The following is a 20,294-nucleotide window of genomic DNA, read 5'->3' as shown; positions in this document are numbered from 1 at the left end:
ATTCTATCTGCTGGCTGGTTAATCTCCGTGATCCGTCAGGTCGGATTGCGCGTTGGACACTTCGTTTGCAAGAGTATGATTTTACCGTTTCTTATAAAAGCGGCCGACGGCACGCCGACGCTGACTGCCTCTCGCGCCTGCCGCTTCCGACGACGGACTGTGAAGCGGACAACTTCGATCGCTGTATCGCATCGTTGGAGCCAGGATTTCCTGATAATAATACCTTCAAGATCGAGCAGCAAAAGGACAGAACTTTAGAGCCACTGCTCACTACTGCAAGGAAATCAGCACCATCCACTCGTTTCTGCGTTCGTGACGGAGTACTGTACAAAAAGAACTTTTCTTCTACAGGCCCACGATATCTCCTGGTGGTGCGGAGGGTCTCCGTGTTCCCATGTTAAGCACGCTATGCATGAAGATCCAACTTCTGGTCATTTGGGATCTGCGCGAACGCTCTACCGCACACAAGAAAGGTTTTACTGGCCTAAAATGCGTCAGACGATCGACCAGTACGTGTCCAGCTGCAACGAGTGTCAACGTCACAAGCGTCCGACGAGCGCTCCGCTTGGTCGACTACATCCAGTGCCATCCCCAAGCACTCCTTTCGAGCAAGTCGGCATCGACCTTCTCGGGCCATTCCCGCGGTCATCTGATGGGAATCGATGGATTGTTGTGTGTGCCGATCACTTGACACGCTACTGTGAGACAGCTGCTATACCATCAGCTACTGCCACCGAAATGTGTATTTTTCTGCTGCGTTTCGTCATTCTTCGACATGGACCTCCTAGAGTCATCCTCAGCGATCGTGGGCGCCAGTTCACTGCAGACGTGGTCGAAGAGATGCTCCGACTATGTTCTTCTAGTTTTCGACATTCCATTTCGTATCATCCACAAACAAATGGCCTTACGGAACGCACCAACAGAACCCTTACTAACATGCTGTCCATGAATGTCGCGTCCGATCATAAGAACTGGGACAGCGTGCTACCTTTCATTACGTACGCATTCAATACCTCACAGCACGAAACTACGGGCTACAGTCCCTTCTTTCTTCTTTATGTTTGTCCACCGCGTTATACATTGGACACTATCTTCCCGTTTTCAAGCCACGATAACCTTTGTATATCCGAGACCGTCTCTCTTGCTGAAGAGGCCCGACTACTTGCTTCTTTGCGCACGCTAGTTTCACAAGACCGCTCGAAGGCGCGCTACGATTGCCGACGCCGACACGTGATATATGACCCTGGTGACTTCGTGTGGCTGTGGAAACCAACAAGAAAACGTGGGTTATGTGAAAAGCTACTGGCCCATTATGTGGGGCCCTATGTTATCACGGATCGTATAAGCGAATTTACCTATCCGTATAGCACGCCTCACATCAAATGGCCGACGGTCAGCAAAGACTGAAATTACGCATGTCGCCCGTTTAAAGCCTTTCGTCTCTCGACAGCCTGTTTGACTTACCCGGTGGGCTTCGTCTGCGCGGAGGGAAATGGGACATCTTACGTGCGTTCGAGGTTTACGCCTTAACAGAATGTGGGGCAGCCAAGACAGGTGAAGAGAAACACGACGTATGGCTGGCTAGCTGAATCTCGACAGGCACTCAGCTGATCAAGGCCGTCGCGACTAACTCTGCCTGGCTGGCTGTTCAATAAATGCCTTTCACGGGCGTAACGATATTATAGATTCTCTTGTGCGACCTGCTTGAAACGCGTTAACGATGATACAGTATTCGCTGAGCGATGATTTATCCATTCTGTAAAAACATTGTGAATGAAGGAAGAAATAAATAGCAAACATTTTTTTCCAAAAAAGGCCTTCAGCAATTGAAGCGACAAGTGCACACATTCTTTGGTATCATGCATGCAACATACACCACAGCATTCGTTTGAATGAAGAACAAGCACAAAACAAGCATCCAAACCACATAATTGACGATAAGGCGCTCCTGCTAACAATACGAAGCGCGTAGCGCTTCCCGCATAGGTTTCCCGGTAAAGATTACTGTTGCGCAAGCTTCCGCGGCGACGGCAGCTTGCGACATGGGGAGTGACGTCACTAGCCATTTATATGTAAAAGAACTAGCCTACCAACTAATTTTATTGTTGTTGCAGCGCCACTATGGGTAGGCAACACATAGTCAGGACTCCCGAAGAACAGCGTGAAAACGAGATGCAATTAATTAGTATTTACATATGAGGAGACGCAATTTACAAAATGTTGGTATTTTTATTGCTGAATTATAGAGTTGAAACATCACACCTCAGTTTTTTTTAGATTCCGCAATGCTTAACATTCCTCAGAAAAATTAATGGCAGATAATAAGAATGTGCACCAGACATTCACTAAATATTAACTTCTTTCAAATATGCCAAGCTTAAGAAAAATTGGTGAAGTCGTTGCGGAGAAAACATAATTGAGATGGTAGCTCCCATGTTAAACCTTTCTCTTAAAATAACAGGCTGAAACACTTCAATAGTAAGTACCGTCAATGCAGCTACACTTACCCCTGATGGATGCCGATACCAAATTCAGAATTCTGGGCCTGCATGGACGTCTCTAGGAAGTACTGGAAGTCTTCCTCGTAAGGCGGTGCCAATGCGTACTCACCGCTGTACACCGAGTCGAACATGATTATGGTGCAGAGTCCGTCAGGGGGAAACTTGTACGTTGACTTCTTGAAACGTGCCCTTAGTGTACACAGCAGGGCTCCTCCTGGTAGCGGTCTCTCTGCGAAAGAAAGATGTGATTGCGGGCGTGCATATAACGTAAAATATAACTGACAATTTATACCCCGCTCTTCTACGCACACGCGCCAGCGTGCTTAAACTCGACCTTAAGGCCAAACCAAACGTACGCGTACCTGGCGCACTAAAGCTCGCGCCCAGGCAATTCACGCATGCGCAGATGTTGCAGGACAGATCGTACTCGTCGAAGCGCGGCTCGAGCACAGATATCTAATGTTTACGCACGCTAAGAGATAGCGTTGTCCAACATGGCGGCACCCATGGCTCCCGCTTCAGCGTGAATTCTCGTCATGGTTACGTTCTCACTTGCGTTGATGGCCGTTGATGAAATTAGCTTTCACTTTCTCTAAACTCATCTGAAACGTTAGTTATGGGCGCATAGCGCGTCCAATTTCTCAGATCGTTTTGTGGTTCCGGCTCCCGTAGGCCTAACGATACGCGTCGGCATAGCAACAAGATTGTCTTGGTTTATGAATGTTTGGCACAAGGCACCAGACGAAACGATGTCTACCAAAGCGAATATGTGAGCCAAGCGGGAGCGCCATGTGCGTGCTCTGGCGCGCGTCTTGTAGGTTCAAGCCGCCTTAAATCGCGAGGCGCGGCAAACGCAAGGAGCGTGGGCGCGAGCTATCGCGCGCCGGCACGCGTACGTGTAGTTTGGCCTTTACGCGTTCATGCGCCTGACAGTAGTGGCGTCAAGCACCTGAGGCGTATGGAAGTTCAAGCGGAACAGACCAGAGCAACTGTCAGTTTTGGTTGGCGCGTCGCCACGCGCCCAAAGCCACGTGAGAAATACAGAGCAATAAAAGACGCCCCTTCCTCAACGTGTCCAGGGCAAGTCTGCTCACTACGGCCGGGGCCGCAGCACGGCTTAGGCTTGATGCAGACTGGCTTATCTCCTCACCGCCTAGGCTATTCTTACCCAGTCGTTAGGAGCCAAAGCCAGATTGCTGCAGCATAGCCGCAGAACTGCCCTACCAGATTCTGGCACCTAAATGCGCAAACGACGCCTTCACTTACCACTGCCAGCAGTTTTACCTTACAACGAGATCAAGGGCCCTATAAAGCAAAACTATTTCAATATAAATTTATTCCAGTCTCCTAACGTCAAGTTTGCGTAATCGCAGATACAAGCACCGAGCGGTGACCAGGGGCGGAATCTTCGGGTTGCGCTCCCCGACCCGTCAACGACTGGAGATGCTATACGCATTTTCAGAGCTGACAGATAAGGAGTTTCGGCGTCATTGTCGTCGGAATCGTTGCGGCCCCTTACGTCACCAAATAGGCCACTCTCAAGCCGGAGGTGGAAAACTGAGTGGACGCGACCAATAAACGTGAGGGTGCCGCCTCGGAAGTGTACGTCACATGTCACAAGTTAATCGAGGAATTGTGGAATGTTTTTTTTTCTTGCTCAATAAATATGAACTATTCTTTAAATATTGTCGTCGAAATTTTCACATATCGTCGCGTGTTGACATATTTCTTTATTGTACAATAACTATATAATATTGACCGCCGTGGTTGCTTAGTGGCTATGGTGTTGGGCTGCTACGCACGAGGTCGAGGGATCAAATCCCGGCCACGGCGGCCGCATTTGGATGGGGGAGAAATGCGAAAACACCCGTGTACTTAGATTTAGGTACAATTTTTCAATTTTCCGGAGTGCTCCACTACGGCGTGCCTCATAATCAGATCATGGTTTTGGCACGTAAAACCGTATAATTTCATTAGCAATATATTACCATTTGTTTAACTGTTCGTTGCCAGGTGGTAATCCACGTGGTAAAAATTGTAACAACTTGAATAAAAGGAAATAGCCACATCAGCATCGGTTGTGCGGAAATTTTGATAGTTGGTTCTTTATTCTATGATGTCGTCGCACAGCCATCGCACGGTTCAATTTGACAGACGACAATGACTCCGAAACTCCTCATCTGTCAGCTCTGAAAATGCGTCTAGCATCTCCAGTCGTTGACGGGTCTGGGAGCGCAAACCGAAGCAAGGAATGAGGGGCACCGCGATGTTTTTATGCGTATGTAGCAGTGTTGCACACGTTCCTTTAAAGCAGGAACGAAAGCTCGTTCCTCGTTCCTTCATAATCTTGGAACGAGTTCCCGTTATAAGTTCCTTTAATGCAAAAGGAAGGACGTTCCAGTTACACTTCGGACATTGGAACGTGTCGTTACATTAACGTTACATTTGATTTTTTTAATTAGTCACATAATCCTGAGGCGAAATAAAGTAAGCAATTTAAAACTTATTCAACTACGTATATTATACGAAATTGAACATCACCGGCGGCTGATTATCTGGAGATAAATAAAATGACCGCATATCCACGAAGTGAATGATGATGAGTGGGTGAAGAACCGGGGGATCATTCTGGTAACCGTGAATCCCCCGTACATTGCCCACTCGGACATGCAAATGAGTGACAACACATGTGTACAGTATATATAATGTTTATTTGTCGTATATGGTATTGAGGTACGGAATTCGTTTTCCCTTCATTAAGACTGCCTTGTGATCGACGCCGGCAAGCGGACCCATGCAGAGGCGCCGAGAGCGCGGGAAGTGGCGGCAAGACGCCGGATGCGTTCTCTACAACAGTGCAGCAGCACGGCGACGCCGGCAAGCGGACCCCTGCAGAGGCGCCGAGAGCGCGGGAAGCGGCGGCAAGACGCCGGATGCGTTCTCTACAACAGTGCAGCAGCACGGCGACGCCGGCAAGCGGACCCATGCAGAGGCGCCGAGAGCGCGGGAAGCGGCGGCAAGACGCCGGATGCGTTCTCTACAACAGTGCAGCAGCACGGCGACGCCGGCAAGCGGACCCATGCAGAGGCGCCGACAGCGCGGGAAGTGGCGGCAAGACGCCGGATGCGTTCTCTACAACAGTGCAGCAGCACGGCGACGCCGGCAAGCGGACCCATGCAGAGGCGCCGAGAGCGCGGGAAGCGGCGGCAAGACGCCGGATGCGTTCTCTACAACAGTGCAGCAGCACGGCGACGCCGGCAAGCGGACCCATGCAGAGGCGCCTAGAGCGCGGGAAGCGGCGGCAAGACGCCGGATGCGTTCTCTACAACAGTGCAGCAGCACGGCGACGCCGGCAAGCGGACCCATGCAGAGGCGCCGAGAGCGCGGGAAGCGGCGGCAAGACGCCGGATGCGTTCTCTACAACAGTGCAGCAGCACGGCGGAAGCGTTCACTACCTGAGGTTGGTGGCGCCGATGCTCGGTTCAAGCGCGACGCCGGCAAGCGGACCCAGAGGCGGCGAGAGTGCGGAAAGCGGTGGCAAAACGCCAGAAGCATTCTCTATCCTCAAGTTGGTGGCGCCGATGCTCGGTTCAAGCGCGAGCTTCGCGAGCCCTCAGCTCCTGCTCCGCAAGGCTGATCAGACCGAATATGGCACGTTGGAGGACCTCTTCTCGCGATTAGCAGAGGATGCTCTCCTCGCAACCAAGACGGTCCAGACTGACTTACAGGTGGATGCAATGGACTCACGTCTTGCGCATCTGTTGGAGGCTAAAAAATCACTGGTTGAGAAATGGCGCACGCAGAAGCTCAATAGTAGGCTGCGGAAGCGCATATCGCTCCTCAATAAAGAAATCGAGGACTATTGTCAGGAACTGTCTAGGCAGCAGTGGAATGAAGTTTGCTCAAAAGTGGACGGGCAGATGCGCACCGGGGGTAAATGGAACCTCTTGAAGGTGCTTCTCGATGAGACTAATTCCAAAGGTAACCAGAGGTTGGCAATCGACCGATTGGTCAAGCACAGAGGAGCAGTGGGGTCGATGACACGACTCTACTTACGGAATTGGCGGAGCGATACCTTCCGGTTGGCCCCGTAGGGGACTGGGATTACCCGGACTACCGGGGAGGGCCGCTGGAGGCAGTCGACTCGCCCTTTACGAAACTTGAGATCGAAGAGGTGCTTCATGAACTTAACAGTCGCTCAGCCCCTGGCCCTGATGGAATCACGAATAGGCTCCTGCGTAATCTTGATGATAAGTCCATTGCTAAGTTAACCGAAGAGGTCAATCTCCTATGGGCAGAAGGCCGCGTTCCGGAAGCCTGGAGGACCGCCTCGGTGGTACTCATCCCCAAACCGGGCAAGGCACTCGCCAAGGAGAACCTACGTCCCATCTCCCTTACCTCTTGCGTGGGGAAGGTGATGGAGCATGCGGTATATAATAGGGTCATTAGGCATATCGAGGATAAAGAGCTCTTTCCACATAACATGGTAGGCTTCCGGCCGGGTCTCTCCACCCAGGATGTGATGCTCTTGATTAAGAGGCAAATTATCGACCGACAAACCCGAGATATTCGGGGAGTATTGGCCCTTGACCTCGCCAAGGCGTTCGATACCATTTCACATAAGTTCGTCCTGGAGGCGGTCGAGAGCATGGGGCTGGGACCAAAGTTCCACGCCTATGTTCGTGCCTTCCTCCGGGACCGCACAGCAACCATAAAGATTGGCCAATTAAAATCGCGGGCCTTTACCCTGGGTGCGAGGGGCACGCCGCAGGGAGCGGTCATTTCGCCTCTCTTGTTCAACATAGCTATGAAAGGCCTCTCAGAGCGTCTTTCCACTGTAGCGAATACCAACCACGCCCTATATGCGGACGACGTTACTGTCTGGTGCATGGGAGGTTCGGATGCTGAGGTGGAGGAGGCGCTTCAGTCGGCACTCTCTATCACCGAAAGTTTTCTGGAGGGTACGGGGCTTCGACTCTCCCCCTCCAAATCGGAGTTGCTTCTCTACAGACCGGTTCGGCCCGGGAGGAGGCCCTCCACGCCGCTTGATCAGGTACAGATTACGCTAACCACAAGGGCACGGGCTGTCGATTCCCAGAGTCAACTGCATTAGAGTGCTCGGCTTGCTTCTTGAGTCCAACGGCAGGAATTCACAGGTTTTGGCCCGCATCACCTCCAAGACGGAGAACATGCTCAGGCTGATTTTAAGGGTCTCAAACCGCAGGGGAGGGCTGAAGGAGAGCAATCTCCTTCGGCTCTACCACGCGTTCCTCATGAGCCATATTAATTACGTCGCATCGGCACTGAATTGGTCTAAAAGCGAAGAGGATAAACTAGACACTTTAATGCGAAAAAGTATCAAAAGGGTGCTGGGACTCCCCATGAGCACCGGCACGGACAGGCTCATGAGCCTGGGCATGCACAACACCCTATCGGAGGTTACTGAGGCACAGAAACTAGCTCAGGTCGCGCGGCTCTCCTCCACCAAGGCTGGGCAGCGTCTCCTACAGTCGCTGGGCTGCCGTCATATGGGCAGCACCGAACAGAAGGTGTTTTTAACACAGACAGTGAAGGCTACCTACGAGGTGGAACCTTTCCCGCGTAACGTGCATCCGCAGTACAATGTTGGCCGGCGAAAGGCACGGGCCAGGTCTCTGCTTGACTTCGTAGCTAAATCCCCGGGAAAGGTGGCTTTCGTTGATGCGGCGCAGTATGGCCGCTCCGATAGCTTTGCGGCCGTGGTTGTTGATCATCGCGGTCGCGTACTCAACTCAGCTTCCGTTGGGAAGGTGTCTGCCTCCGTAGCAGAGCAGGTAGCAATAGCTCTAGCGATGAAGGATCCTTCGCGTCCTGAGATATTCACTGACTCCAGGGCTGCCGTCCGGGCCTTCGCCTCGGGGGTGGTCTCCAGGGAGGCTGCCACTATCCTCAGTTCGAGGGGTGCGGTAGGCTTTCACACAATTACGTGGTTCCCAGCCCACATAGGCTTAGGGGTTCATCCGTGAGTTTCCAATGTCAACGAACTTGCCCATAACCGTGCGCGAGAAATCACGTGCCGCGGCGGTCCGGGCGGGTCCGCAGGCGGGTTCACGGAGAGCTTCAAGGATGCACTAGGCACCTTTCACGAAGTTACGTCTCACTATCAACTGTCAAGGTGGAGGTACCCCCTCCCGCATTCCAAGCTCACTAGACCACAGTCGTCCGTTCTCCGGATGCTGCAGGCAGGTTCGTTCCCGTCTCGTAGCACGTTTAGTCACTTTGCTGAAGGCATAGATCCAGGATGCCCTAGCTGCAGGGAGAATAAGTGCACACTCGCTCATATGCTCTGGCAGTGCCCGGCGTTATGTGGCGCCAAGTTCAGCACACAGCAGGACTGGGAGAGGACCCTTAAAAGCGGCGAACTCTCAGTCCAACTCTCGGCAGTCCAGGAGGCCTGCGAACGGGCGGAGGGCCACGGTCTTCCAGTACCGGCGTGGGCGCGGCCAGCAACCGTGGCGGACCCCCCTTCGGGGGGTGTCTGATCGGGGTTCTTCAGGACCAAATAAAGTTCATTTCACCTCACCCTCAGCTCCTGGTCCGCTTGCCGGCGTCGCCCTACTGCTGCAGCTTCGCGAGCCCTCAGCTCCGGGTCCGCTTGCCGGCGTTGCCGTTTTGCTGCAGCTTCCCGCGCCCTAGACTCCGGGTCCGCTTGTTGTCTGCGTCACCGTGCTGCAGTATCTTTGCGAGCCCTCGACTCCGCTTGCAATTGAGCCGCCACTCTCGCCTTTTCATGCATAGCGGGCGCGCCGTTATCAGAAGCGACCGTTATCATCCATGGCTGAAGAGAGAAAGAGAGTGCGCGTCGGGAACGAGCGCCTATGTAGCCCTTGTGCACCGCAGCGCTCCTAGCGGACTCCATGCAAACCAGAGCTACAGACGACGACGAGGGGGGGACAAGTTTCGGCCCAAAGGTGCTTCGCCCCTAAAAGAATCCAAAGAAACGCTCCTAGACAATTTTTTCCGGGAGCTCCGGACATACTCCAGACATGTGTAACTGCAACTTTGGTGCTCGTCTGTTACAAGTGCAACACATGACATTTTGGTCTGAATAGAAAGTTACCCAGCACCAGTACCCTCCTGAGACCCGAACACAACATTGGGACATAATCGCTCTTCAAGTTGGTTTTTATGTTCTACTGTTCTGTAATGCACTTGAAAAATAATTTTTAAAGTTTGAACACCGCGAATACATGTGAAACCTCCGCCTCCATGTGCGTGAAAAAAAATGACTATCTCCATCATCTCCTCATGTTAGCTGTGGTAAAAACTGCATTTCAATGTTTAACGCCGAGATGAACATCTTGCTGCCGAGCCCGGTATTTTCACGCAATCTCGGTGACTTCGAAACAAGCCTCGAGGTTGCTTTCGACCTGTCTGGGACGACACAGAGGTGAAGACCAATTTATTGCCAAATTTCTCGAAATCGGATGGCAATAATATGAGTGAACCACTTTTTTAATGTTACACATGCACCGTACTCCATACCCAGAGTGAATATTTTGCGTAATCACTTCCGAGTGAATTTCGAAAAAAGTTGAAGGCAATGTGCAATGTATTTTACAATGGGTCTTAGAGATGATATAATTAAATTTCTTGCACAAGAAACCGCATCGAAAGTAACAATACATAGGCGTTTAATGAATGCTGATTCAATATTGCAGTATGAGTGGGCGAAAATTATGTCCAGAGTACATATTCGCAATATATTAAGGCCCTTGCTTGAACTCAACAAGAGTTACATCTCAAGGTTGGCGTCCGACAGGCTGGCAAGGAGGAAAGAAACTATAGGAGGGAGCGTCACGTGACAATCTTCAAGCCTAGTCATAAAGAAATATAGCACCATAGTCACGTGACAAAAATGCACCATAGTCACGTGACAGGCGAGTGGTAGCTCTTTGCACCTCACGCGGTTGCCCATCCGCCCTGCATGATGTGCTGCGTACGTGCGGCGTCTGTTTAATGCCGTGGAACATTTACAGAAGGAACGCCGTTCCCTCTGCCGTGCCTTCGCAAACCTAACGAGTTGCCGTTACAGTTCCGCCGACCCTTAACGGAACGGTAGCGTCCCAGCGTTCCTCCCAAAAGGAACTAGTTCCAGGAACGCCGTTTCGTATAACACTGGTATGTAGTCATACCTAAGAGATAACGCGCGCGCTCGCACACCGCCCGTGAGTTTTTGAGGTGGCACGGCCCGCGCGCGCAGCCAAGGTCGCAAGCAAGCAGCCAAGCCACAGAAACGGAACCCAAAGCGGACTACCTCTTTGCCGGTTCACTCATGGCCGACGAAGGGTTCGCTTTGAAAATGATTGACAGATGCCTGACGTGTTGAAAATTTGCGGTACCGCACCGCTGTCTCTGACGACCGCTGACGCAACCACAATGCTGATCGATGACATGAGGACAAGCGAACCGGTTCGCTTTCGGAACCGTTATAAGATTCCACCCCATCACCTTTGTTTGAACAAGCCAGTGAAACGCTATGCTCGTTTATAGGAGGTCACTTTTGTTGGCTTTCAAGGCGAATAGCCCTGCCTACCTTGACAGGTTTTGTTATCTCATTGGCCGACAAGAGGCGATGAGTAGACAGAGGTGGAGAGGCATTCGTTGGGGCCGAGCTAGCGAAGTGAAAATAGATAACCGGATGAGGCGCGCAGTGCCTGCCTCGGCGTTGGCCCACTTCTCCTTGCTTAGCTCTCGGTGTCTGATAGAAAACCGCGGTGACGTGCGACGGACGGCTAAAAATACCAGTAAACAGATCCTTAGCGAAGAAGAGCTGGCAGAGCTATATATTCTACGTGACAAAACGGCTCACAATGTTATCTGCCATGCAAGAAAAATTTATACGCACGAAGTTTGATTCTCCCCGGCAGCTCCGAGCAGTCACTGTCCGTGCAATGGGCAAGCAGCCATCTTCTATTTCACTTCGGAACGGGGTAGTCTCATGCTATTCCGAAAATGTCCACTTTTGTTCGCCGTTCGCCATGTTAATGCACGTCACTTTGACGTGGTCAGTTCTCACGGTTTTTGGGACGTTGCGTGACAGACAGGCGAAGTAAGGCCGCCCGAAAACTTCTGACCAATAGCGCAGGGATGATGGTAAAATAGCGTAGAATCGGACATAAATATTTTCTCCTGTATGGTCTAATTATGCAAAATCAGTGCGTAAACGTCATATCAGATGATCAGTTCTTACGGTTTTCCCGACGTCGCGTGACAGGTATAAACACCTCTCAATCGATGACCGCGGACACTCGCTGTCAAAACGCTGGCGTGATGAAAAGCAAATTGCCCTTCGTGCTGCCTCTCGCTTCGACGCAAGCTAGGCGCGCGCGAACACAGCGCACACGAAACCATCAGCAATCTAGGGTTTTCGTGAGCCTTCGAACGCACCGCAGATTATCTCCGAAATAGGACGCGCGCAACATCTCTCGCCGAGCCATGCACCGCCACATCTGGAGTAGAAGCGTAGACGCGGGTTTCCCCTTCGCCCCCAGTCTTAGTGCTCACACATGTCCCTGCCCCCCCCCCCCCCTTGCGAGTGCGAAAAGTCGGCGCGCACCCTCCCCGCGTTCCGCCCTTGCCTCCTGCCTCTATACACCACCGGCGGGGGATGTAGTGATGTTCGAAGCACTGCCGAAGCCTCAGCTAACAGCTGGCACAGTAGCAGCATCAACATGAGAATGCCCGGTAATTAAGGAAATCTAATCAGGTGCTCAACAAGGCAGCGTGCACAATCCCAAGGCTGATTACGTCAACGCTCACCGCAAGCGAGCTATGGAGTTAGACACTCCTTTTGGATGCGTTACTTTGTGATCATGAGCTTTGAATCCGGTAGCACTTCGCGGAGAAAGCATGTCGGTCGTCCACGCAGGCCATCGAGACTTTGTTGCCTTCAAAAAGTGTGCCGGAAGTTACAAGCGGTGGCCTGGTATTGACCATGAAATAGAAGCACTGGTTCGAAAATGCAAACCTTGCCATTTGCTCCACAGCACCTCGAATGGGAAAGACCAGAAATTCCTTGGCACACCCGGCGTATTGTTATTGCTCGACCTATCGAAAGGCCTACGTTTCTGGTGGTGGTAGATGCATGAACGAGCTGACTAGAAGCGACAGAATTTGGCCCAACGACATCAGCAGGGGTTATCGACACACCCCGATCGTTGTTTGCTACGTTCAGCCTGCCGCTCAATGTAGTATCACTAAATGGAACTCCGTTTGTAGATATTCTCAAGTTTTACAGGGACCGTACCATCGCGTCGTTTACATCAGCTCCTTACCCCGCGGTAAGGAAACAAGTTATCTAGCTGCAGGAAACTCGAAAAACACAGCGCATACGCGCCTGTCAGTTTCAGCGCATACGCGCCCGCCAGCCACACCCCGGCGAGTGTGGAGGCGCAGCATGGCCGTGACGTCACCGCGGAGATAAAGCTCAGGGCGGCAGCGACGGCGGCAGAACTCTTGTTGACTCTGTGGCGAGTACAAGTAGCCTTGACATGGGACTAACAAAGAAGATTCGGACACCCTAAGAAGACGCCGCTCATCTCGAAGCGCTTCGCGCGGCCAAGCGAGAATCTGCGCCTCGGCGGCGAGCCGATTCGAAATACCGTGCCTAGCAGCACTAACATTTCCTAGCAAAACTTAGCCAAGCCTAGTAAAACCTGGAAGAAACTAGGTCGATTCCCAGCTCCGCTGTTTACTCCAACCTTGCACCACTAATGCAAGCTGCCCACATTTTTTTTGGACATGAGAAGGTTGAACGCATCGTCAGCGATCTTCAGTACATTGCCAACCTTGTCTGAATCAGCCATATCGCGGTCAGCCTTACGGCACAGAGCCATCACGTCCTCGATGTAAGAGACGTATGATTCTGTGGACGTTTAGACGCGGGTTGCTAGTTCTCCCTTAGCGGCACTCTCCCGCCGGTGGGCTGGCCGTACAAGTCCCTCAGCTTCTGCTTTTAGGTGTCCCAGTCGTTAAGCTCTTCTTCGTGGTTATCATACCACACCTCCGCCGTGCCTTGTAGGTAGAACAAGTTAGCCAGCATAATCGTCGGATCCCATTTTTTGAGAGCACTAACACGCTCATACGTGGCGATCCAGTCATTTACGTCAAAGTGGTCGGTGCCGTAGAACGTTCCTGGATCCCGCGGCGGAGCCAGGACAACCGTCGGGGTTGTAGGCGTTGATGTGGGCCGCGCCATTTCAGGTCCGGTTTCGTCCATCGTGTTGTCCAGTCCGAGGTGACGACCACTGTGGAGCTCCGTTGTTGTCTCTTGAGGGTACTCAGCACCTCCACCAATTTGTTACGACGCGGATGTCACTAATAAAGATGTATTTACAATATATATACAAGAACGGCAACGACACACAATAAAGATGGCTGTCGAGACTGATTCCCCCTCCGCACGTCAAATCGTCTTATTCTGACTGGCGCCACTCCCGGTTGCGCCGTGTTGCCTCCCGAATCGGCCGAGCGCATTCTTTGATTGTTTCCCACCGATGCAGGCCCTTTCATGAGCGTCGCTCAGACGGCGACAGTGCCAGACACCGACAAAACGGGCAAACACGCGCCCCAACTCAGCAGTGCGCATTCTTTGGGTGCTTCCCCCGATTCCACCCCCTTCATCAGCGGCCGCCTACCTGGCGACGCGGTCAGACACCGGCAGTGACGTTCGGACAAAGAAGCTCACTTTGAAGCGACCGACTACAACCGCCACCCCTCGTTAGAAGCGGGGATTAGCGTGAAGGCCATTCTAGCGACCCTGGCAAGATGACCGGTGGAGGGCAAGGAACTAAGTCACCGACTTTCGTGGAAGAAGTGTCAACCCTTTGTTTCCGGATTGCCTCGTCCTTGCTTCGAAGGTGAAACATTAGAGGCGGAGTTCGGTGAACAATACGATCCCTCTGATTGGTCGCATCAAGGTCATCTGATTCCCTAGCCGGGTCAACTAGGGAAGACCGATGTTTTATAAGGGGACACCATGAGTGCAGTGGTGTGTCCTGACCTGTTCTGATATGTGCTCAGACATGTAGTGAGCTGAGACTTTCAAAGTGCTCCCCCCATGGAGTGGGCTTCCATATTTGGAGCTACTGTAACTATGTAGAATAAACCCTTTTTTCTATCGCTCTTACTCCCGGACGTACTCATCCCTTTGGCTGAAGGATCACCGGCCTAAACGCTACCCGAGTCTCAACAACCCGTTCCCAACAAACTGGATGGCAGCATTGAGATTAATCCTAACCCCGAGCCGCGAGCAACTGGATGGCCGAGGTGAGATCGACCCTTCAGCGAACGCCAGTCACCGGCATCTGGTTCGCGATCAACTGAATCGCCGTGGTGAGATGGACCCTGCAGCCAACGCCAGTCGCCAACAACTTATTCACGAGCGACAGTTGACAGCGGTAAGATGGAACCTGCAGCCAACGCCAATCGCCAACTGGTTCGCGAGCGGCTGGATGAACGCAGTGCATCATGACTGCACGGTACAGGGTGAGTGCCTGGCATTGCGCTTGAGGCATCGGATCTTTTAGCCTAGACTTTATAAAAATCGATGAAGCGTGTACAACTGCCCATTTTGATACTGTGGTTGTTGCGCATCCAAGCAGAAAGCAGCTTTCAGCATAGATCTGAACCAGCTACTAAAGCCAGACCTCATACTTGTGTGGGAGTAATTGGGACGTAGAGACCTACCGGAATTGTAATCAGTTAAAGGCGACCCAGGATTTACGTTGTCTTGCAAATGATTCGATGCGGTGGAGAACTTGGGGACTTGGCTCTACTTCTGTGTATAGGCGTTTGGTTTCTGCAATATTTTCCAGGCTTCAATTTCTCTTAAGAAAACAGAATTGAACCACTGGTAGTTTTTTACTTGAATTGCAATTTTTGCGGATTTCGCAGCAAGTATTGGGAATAGCTGAGTCAAAGCCTAAAGTAGTGACCATGGACCTCATGAGTTTGACGAGAGCGAACCTGCTGCAGTTGTGTGAAGAGCTCGACATAGAGGTAGAGGATTACAGGTCAGAAGCCGAAATTAGAGCCATTTTAGAATGCAACCGTGATCAAAAATACTTTGAATACTTTGGCAACCTAATTCTGAAAGAACAAGAAAAGGAGGAGCATGAAGAGCGAGAAAGGCAGGAGTATGAACGAATTCACCAAGAACGAAACAAAATTGCAGAGGAACGAAGTAGGCAGGTAAGGAAAGAGATAGATGCTCTCAATCAAGAGACTGAAAGATTAGAACAGGGTTTTGAAGTGGAGCAGCAGAAATGTCAGGCACCCGTAGAAGTAGCGCACGGAAAGTGCAAACAGGTAGCACGCACGGTTCTACCGATGGTAGAAAGAAAGGCTGATCCCCGTGAGCCTAACGGTACGTTCACAGGTGAGGCCAGATCCGTAGACCGTGACGTAGTTCTTGAGGAGCCCGTTAATGGGGACCGTATTGAGCGCGACGAGATACTGTGCCAATGGAATATTAGAGAAGCAGCTAGGCCAGCTGTGGACGATTTGGCACAGTTATCCAGAGAGTACGTCGCGAAGGTAGCTCTTGCAGAAGCCCGAAGTGGCCCCGAGTCGTCAGACAAGAGCACCAGTGCAAAGTCCAATCGGTCAAGAAAGTGCGCTAAAGCACAATGTAGGCAGGGCAGTGCAGTTGTGGACGGCTCCCAGGAATACGAGCTACATTTCACAAAGGAAAATAGCTGCATTGTCCCTGAGTGTTTTAAGCTCTCCGCCAGTCGAGATAGCATTGAGAGGAATGATTTACCTGCAAATCATTCAGACTGTCAGCGCGAGATTCAAGCGGAAGTCTTGAAAATGAGCACGAGTAAACGTGCTAGGATGAAACGGCGTCGCAAAGTCGGGAATGCGGCTGACAGGGCAACGCGGTCGAACAAAGGCGCTAAACCCAGTGAGGAGCGCAGTCAAAGAGTTCGAACGGCGCGTTTGTGCACATGGAATGTCTTCAGACAGAGCTGCGTCCAACCGCCGAAGGAGGAAGAAAAGAAAGGGCTGTTCGGCGCGAAAGTGGCGAAAAGCGAAGGTGGCGCGGAGGGGGCAATTATGTTCCCTCTCTTCGGGTTCTTTTCGAGGCATGCTAGGCGTGACACAGTAGAGCGAGTCGGTAAGCCGATGCGAATTGGCCATGCGCTGCAGTAAAATCGCAGTCCGGTGTCCAGAAGGCATGTTGCCTGCATGTATAGTGTCAGCGGTCGCCAGCGCGGAGAATGGCCTATGTGTTCCCTCGTTAACACGAATAGCCCTCAGACCGCGCCCGCCTCGAGTACGGCTTAAAGATACGGCGACACCATAAGCTACGCGGAATGAAAAACGACGCAGGTTTTGTGGATGTCATGAGTAAGAGGCCGGAGGCGAAATAAAAGAAGACAAGGACGATGTGATCGAAGCGTTCCGAACGGCGCGAGCGCGCGAGGCGCGTGATCCGAGCTGTCATCGGGGGAGAAGCAAGGCTGAGCGAGCATTATCGACGTGGCTCCGGGCCAGGAAGGTCGCATCGCCAGCTCCGCTCTGGCGACGGGAGACTTGGGGGTCTGGCCGAGTCCGTGACGTTGGCCGTCCAAGGTGTGGCCGTCGACCTCGGCAGGTTCGAGTGAGGCTCCTGGACCGGCTGCAGCCTCTCACGGCAGGACCGGGCACCCCAGAAAGGACCCCTCTTCCACGGCAGAGCAGCACGTTCGATGATCCCCGGAACGCCACGTCGGCACCGGAGAAGAGAGATAGACGGAAGCAACGGGCGAGGACGTCGCTAGGCCTAACCCGTCACCTCTCCCGGCCACGTCAGCAACAGCGACCGGGTCAAACAGGCTCCGAAGATGAGCGGGTGTACGAACCGACTTCAATGCAGCAAGGTTCATGCGACGGTCGGCGAAAAGACAACGACACTGGGAAAGGATCAACGAGATTGCCGCCGGGAAAATACGTGCAACGAGAACAACGAACTCAGTAAGAGCGTCCCATCCTAGTAGCGTCACAACAGTAGGCCAGAGTTGCCAGACTTTCGTAGAGAAAACGCTCAGAACTAACGGAGGCGAAACTTAGAGCATATTTATTGATTCATTAGGTTGTTTTTGTTAACCTTTATTTGTTCATTGTGTTTTAGTTCAGTGCATTCTAGTTTGAATGAGTTTTTGATGATGTATGGTGTTTAATGGCGCAAGGGCCAAGTATGGCCAAAGAGCGCCATGCCAGTGTTTGTGAGTTTGCAGTGGAGTGATGAATTCTGAGAAATAGATGAGGCGTGGCTGTAAAGGGGCCTAAAAATAATCGCTGTAGAGTGCGTAAAATATATATGTACTAAAATCATGGCAATGACTAAATGAGGTGTACTATGCAATGAAGAATGCATTGAGAAAGAATGACACGATATTTAAAATATTTAAGATGCACTAATTGGCAAGAAGCACAACTGCCTAGACAGAGCCCTTGAACCACAAGGGCCTGGAGGCATGTGCTATAAAAAAAACTATCACAGCGGCATCCTCTAGAGAGAGGATGCGCTACGAACTTATTGGACTAATAACATGTAGCACAACATCGCTCAAAAAGCCAAGGATTGCATTGGCATTAAAAAGTGGTTCTTCACCAATAAACATCATGGGATGAAGAGGGATATGATAGCGGTATGCCACAGGAAAATGTTTTCTTCTCTCCGGTTCGGCTTCCCGACATTCCAGCAGGACGTGGAGGACGGTCAGCCTCTCACCACATCTACCACAGGTTGGTGGTTCATCACCAGTAAGCAAAAAATTGTGGGTGCCGTACGTGTGTCCTATTCTAAGACGGCAGAATATGACGTCAATTCGTCGTGTTTTCGTTGCTGAGGGCCGGAAACCTAACTGTGGTTTAATCATGTGAAGTTTATTACTTGTTTCAGCGTCCCACAAGCGTTGCCAGTGGCTTCGCAATTTCTTTCGCAAGAAAGGTTTCAAGTCTGTTGCAGGAACAGCTACTGTATGATTACTAGTGTGTGATGTCGCTGATGTGGCCATTTGGTCTGCTTGCATATTACCCTCAATGCCTCTATGGCCCGGCACCCAGCATATTATTACATGCTGGTTTGCTACATACGCTCTGCATAGGGCGGAATAGAGCTCAATGAGTACAGGATTTTTGTGCTTGCAAAGTGACATCAGGGCTTTCACAACGCTTAGAGAGTCTGTAAATATAACTGTTTTTTGAAGTTTTGTTTTCGTTATATGATTCACAGCCGACAATAGTGCATAGGCCTCAGCCGTAAAGATACTTGTTTGTGGGTGGAGTACACCGCATTCGGAGAAAGATAGGCCGACGGCTGCATAAGAAACCCCGGCATGTGATCTAGAAGCGTCAGTGTAAAACTCTGTACACGAGTACTTGGATTGAAGCTCTAGGAAATGCATTTTAATCTGTGCCTCTGGAGCGTATTTCGTGACCTCTACGAACGATGTGTCACACTCTATGATCTGCCACTGCCACGGCGGTAACAGTTTAGCAGGAGGCATAGGTCGATGTTCAAGCAATGGAACACCCATTTGCTCACTAAGATTCCTTACACGTAATGAGAACGGTTTTCTCGCTGCAGGTCGGTTATGGAAGAGTGTAGCAGTGGTCATATCGTTTATGGTGGAATAAGAAGGATGTTCATTGTTTGCTTGTACTGTCAGAAAATACGTGAAACTGCTATATGATCGCTGCAGATGGAGTGACCACTGGTTCGACTCTACATAGAGGCTCTGGATTGGGCTTGTTCGGAAAGCACCGGTTGCGAGGCGGATACCTAAATGGTGAACGGGGTCTAGTATTTTTAATGCACTTGGCGTTGCAGAGTTATAAATTATAGCTCCGTAATCAAGGCGTGAGCGGACAAGACTGTTGTACAAGTTTAGGAGGCATTTTCGATCACTACCCCATGTTGTGTGCGAGAGAATTTTTTAAAAGGTTCATAGTCTTCAGACACTTTGTCTTCAGATATTTAAGATGGGGAATGAAGGTAAGCTTAGAGTCCAGAATTATGCCCAGAAATTTATGTTCACTGCTCATGGATAGTTCCTCTCGATTGATCGTGAGATTTGTCACCGGTGTCACGCCTCTTTTGTTTGAGAAGAGTATGCATGTACTTTTCTGTGCGTTTATTTTGAACCCATTTACATCCGCCCATTTAGACAGTTTGTTTAATCCAAGCTGTACCTGTCGTTCGCAGATAGCAATGTTGCATGATTTGAAACCTATCTGTACGTCATCGACATACACAGAATAAAACATGCTGCGTGGAATGACTGTATGCAGGGAGTTCATTTTTACAATGAAGAGTGTGCAACTAAGTACACCCCCTTGCGGCACGCCAGCCTCCTGGGTGAATGTTCTAGATAAAGCATTGCCCACTCTTACGCGAAACGTGCGGTTAGACAAGTAGCTTTCGACTGTGTTAAACATATTACCGCGGACCCCCATCGCAGAGAGATCTCGCAGAATCCCGAAGCGCCATGTCGTGTCGTACGCTTTCTCTAAATCTATAAATACAGAAAGTAAAAACTGTTTATGAATAAACGCATCTCTGATGTTTGCCTCGATGCGAACAAGGTGGTCTATTGTCGACCTACCTTCTCGGAATCCACACTGGAAGGGGTCTAGTATTTTGTTATTTTCTAGGAAACTGATTAAACGCCGGTTTATCATTTTTTCATACAGCTTGCACAGGCAGCTTGTTAGAGCTATTGGCCTGTAGCTGCTGGCTAAGGACGGGTCTTTGCCTTGTTT

The 20,294-nt window shown here is 51.0% G+C and overlaps 1 protein-coding gene across 1 annotated transcript in view; it reads right to left on the bottom strand.

The window, feature by feature from the left end:
• The window catches only part of LOC125945041 (uncharacterized), a 39,563-nt gene extending 36,890 nt beyond the window's left edge, over nt 1-2,673 (bottom strand). Inside the window, exon 1 of the mRNA XM_049666596.1 lies at nt 2,508-2,673. Coding sequence (XP_049522553.1) covers nt 2,508-2,632 — 125 coding nt within the window. The 5' untranslated portion in view covers nt 2,633-2,673. The remainder of the gene's footprint in view (nt 1-2,507) is intronic.
• Nucleotides 2,674-20,294: the final 17,621 nt, after the last annotated feature.

The sequence above is a fragment of the Dermacentor silvarum genome, chromosome 4 (assembly GCF_013339745.2).
Source record: "Dermacentor silvarum isolate Dsil-2018 chromosome 4, BIME_Dsil_1.4, whole genome shotgun sequence".
Lineage (NCBI taxonomy): Eukaryota > Metazoa > Arthropoda > Arachnida > Ixodida > Ixodidae > Dermacentor > Dermacentor silvarum.
Note: the sequence above shows the minus strand (reverse complement) of the source record. Positions and strands in the feature narration are given on the sequence as shown.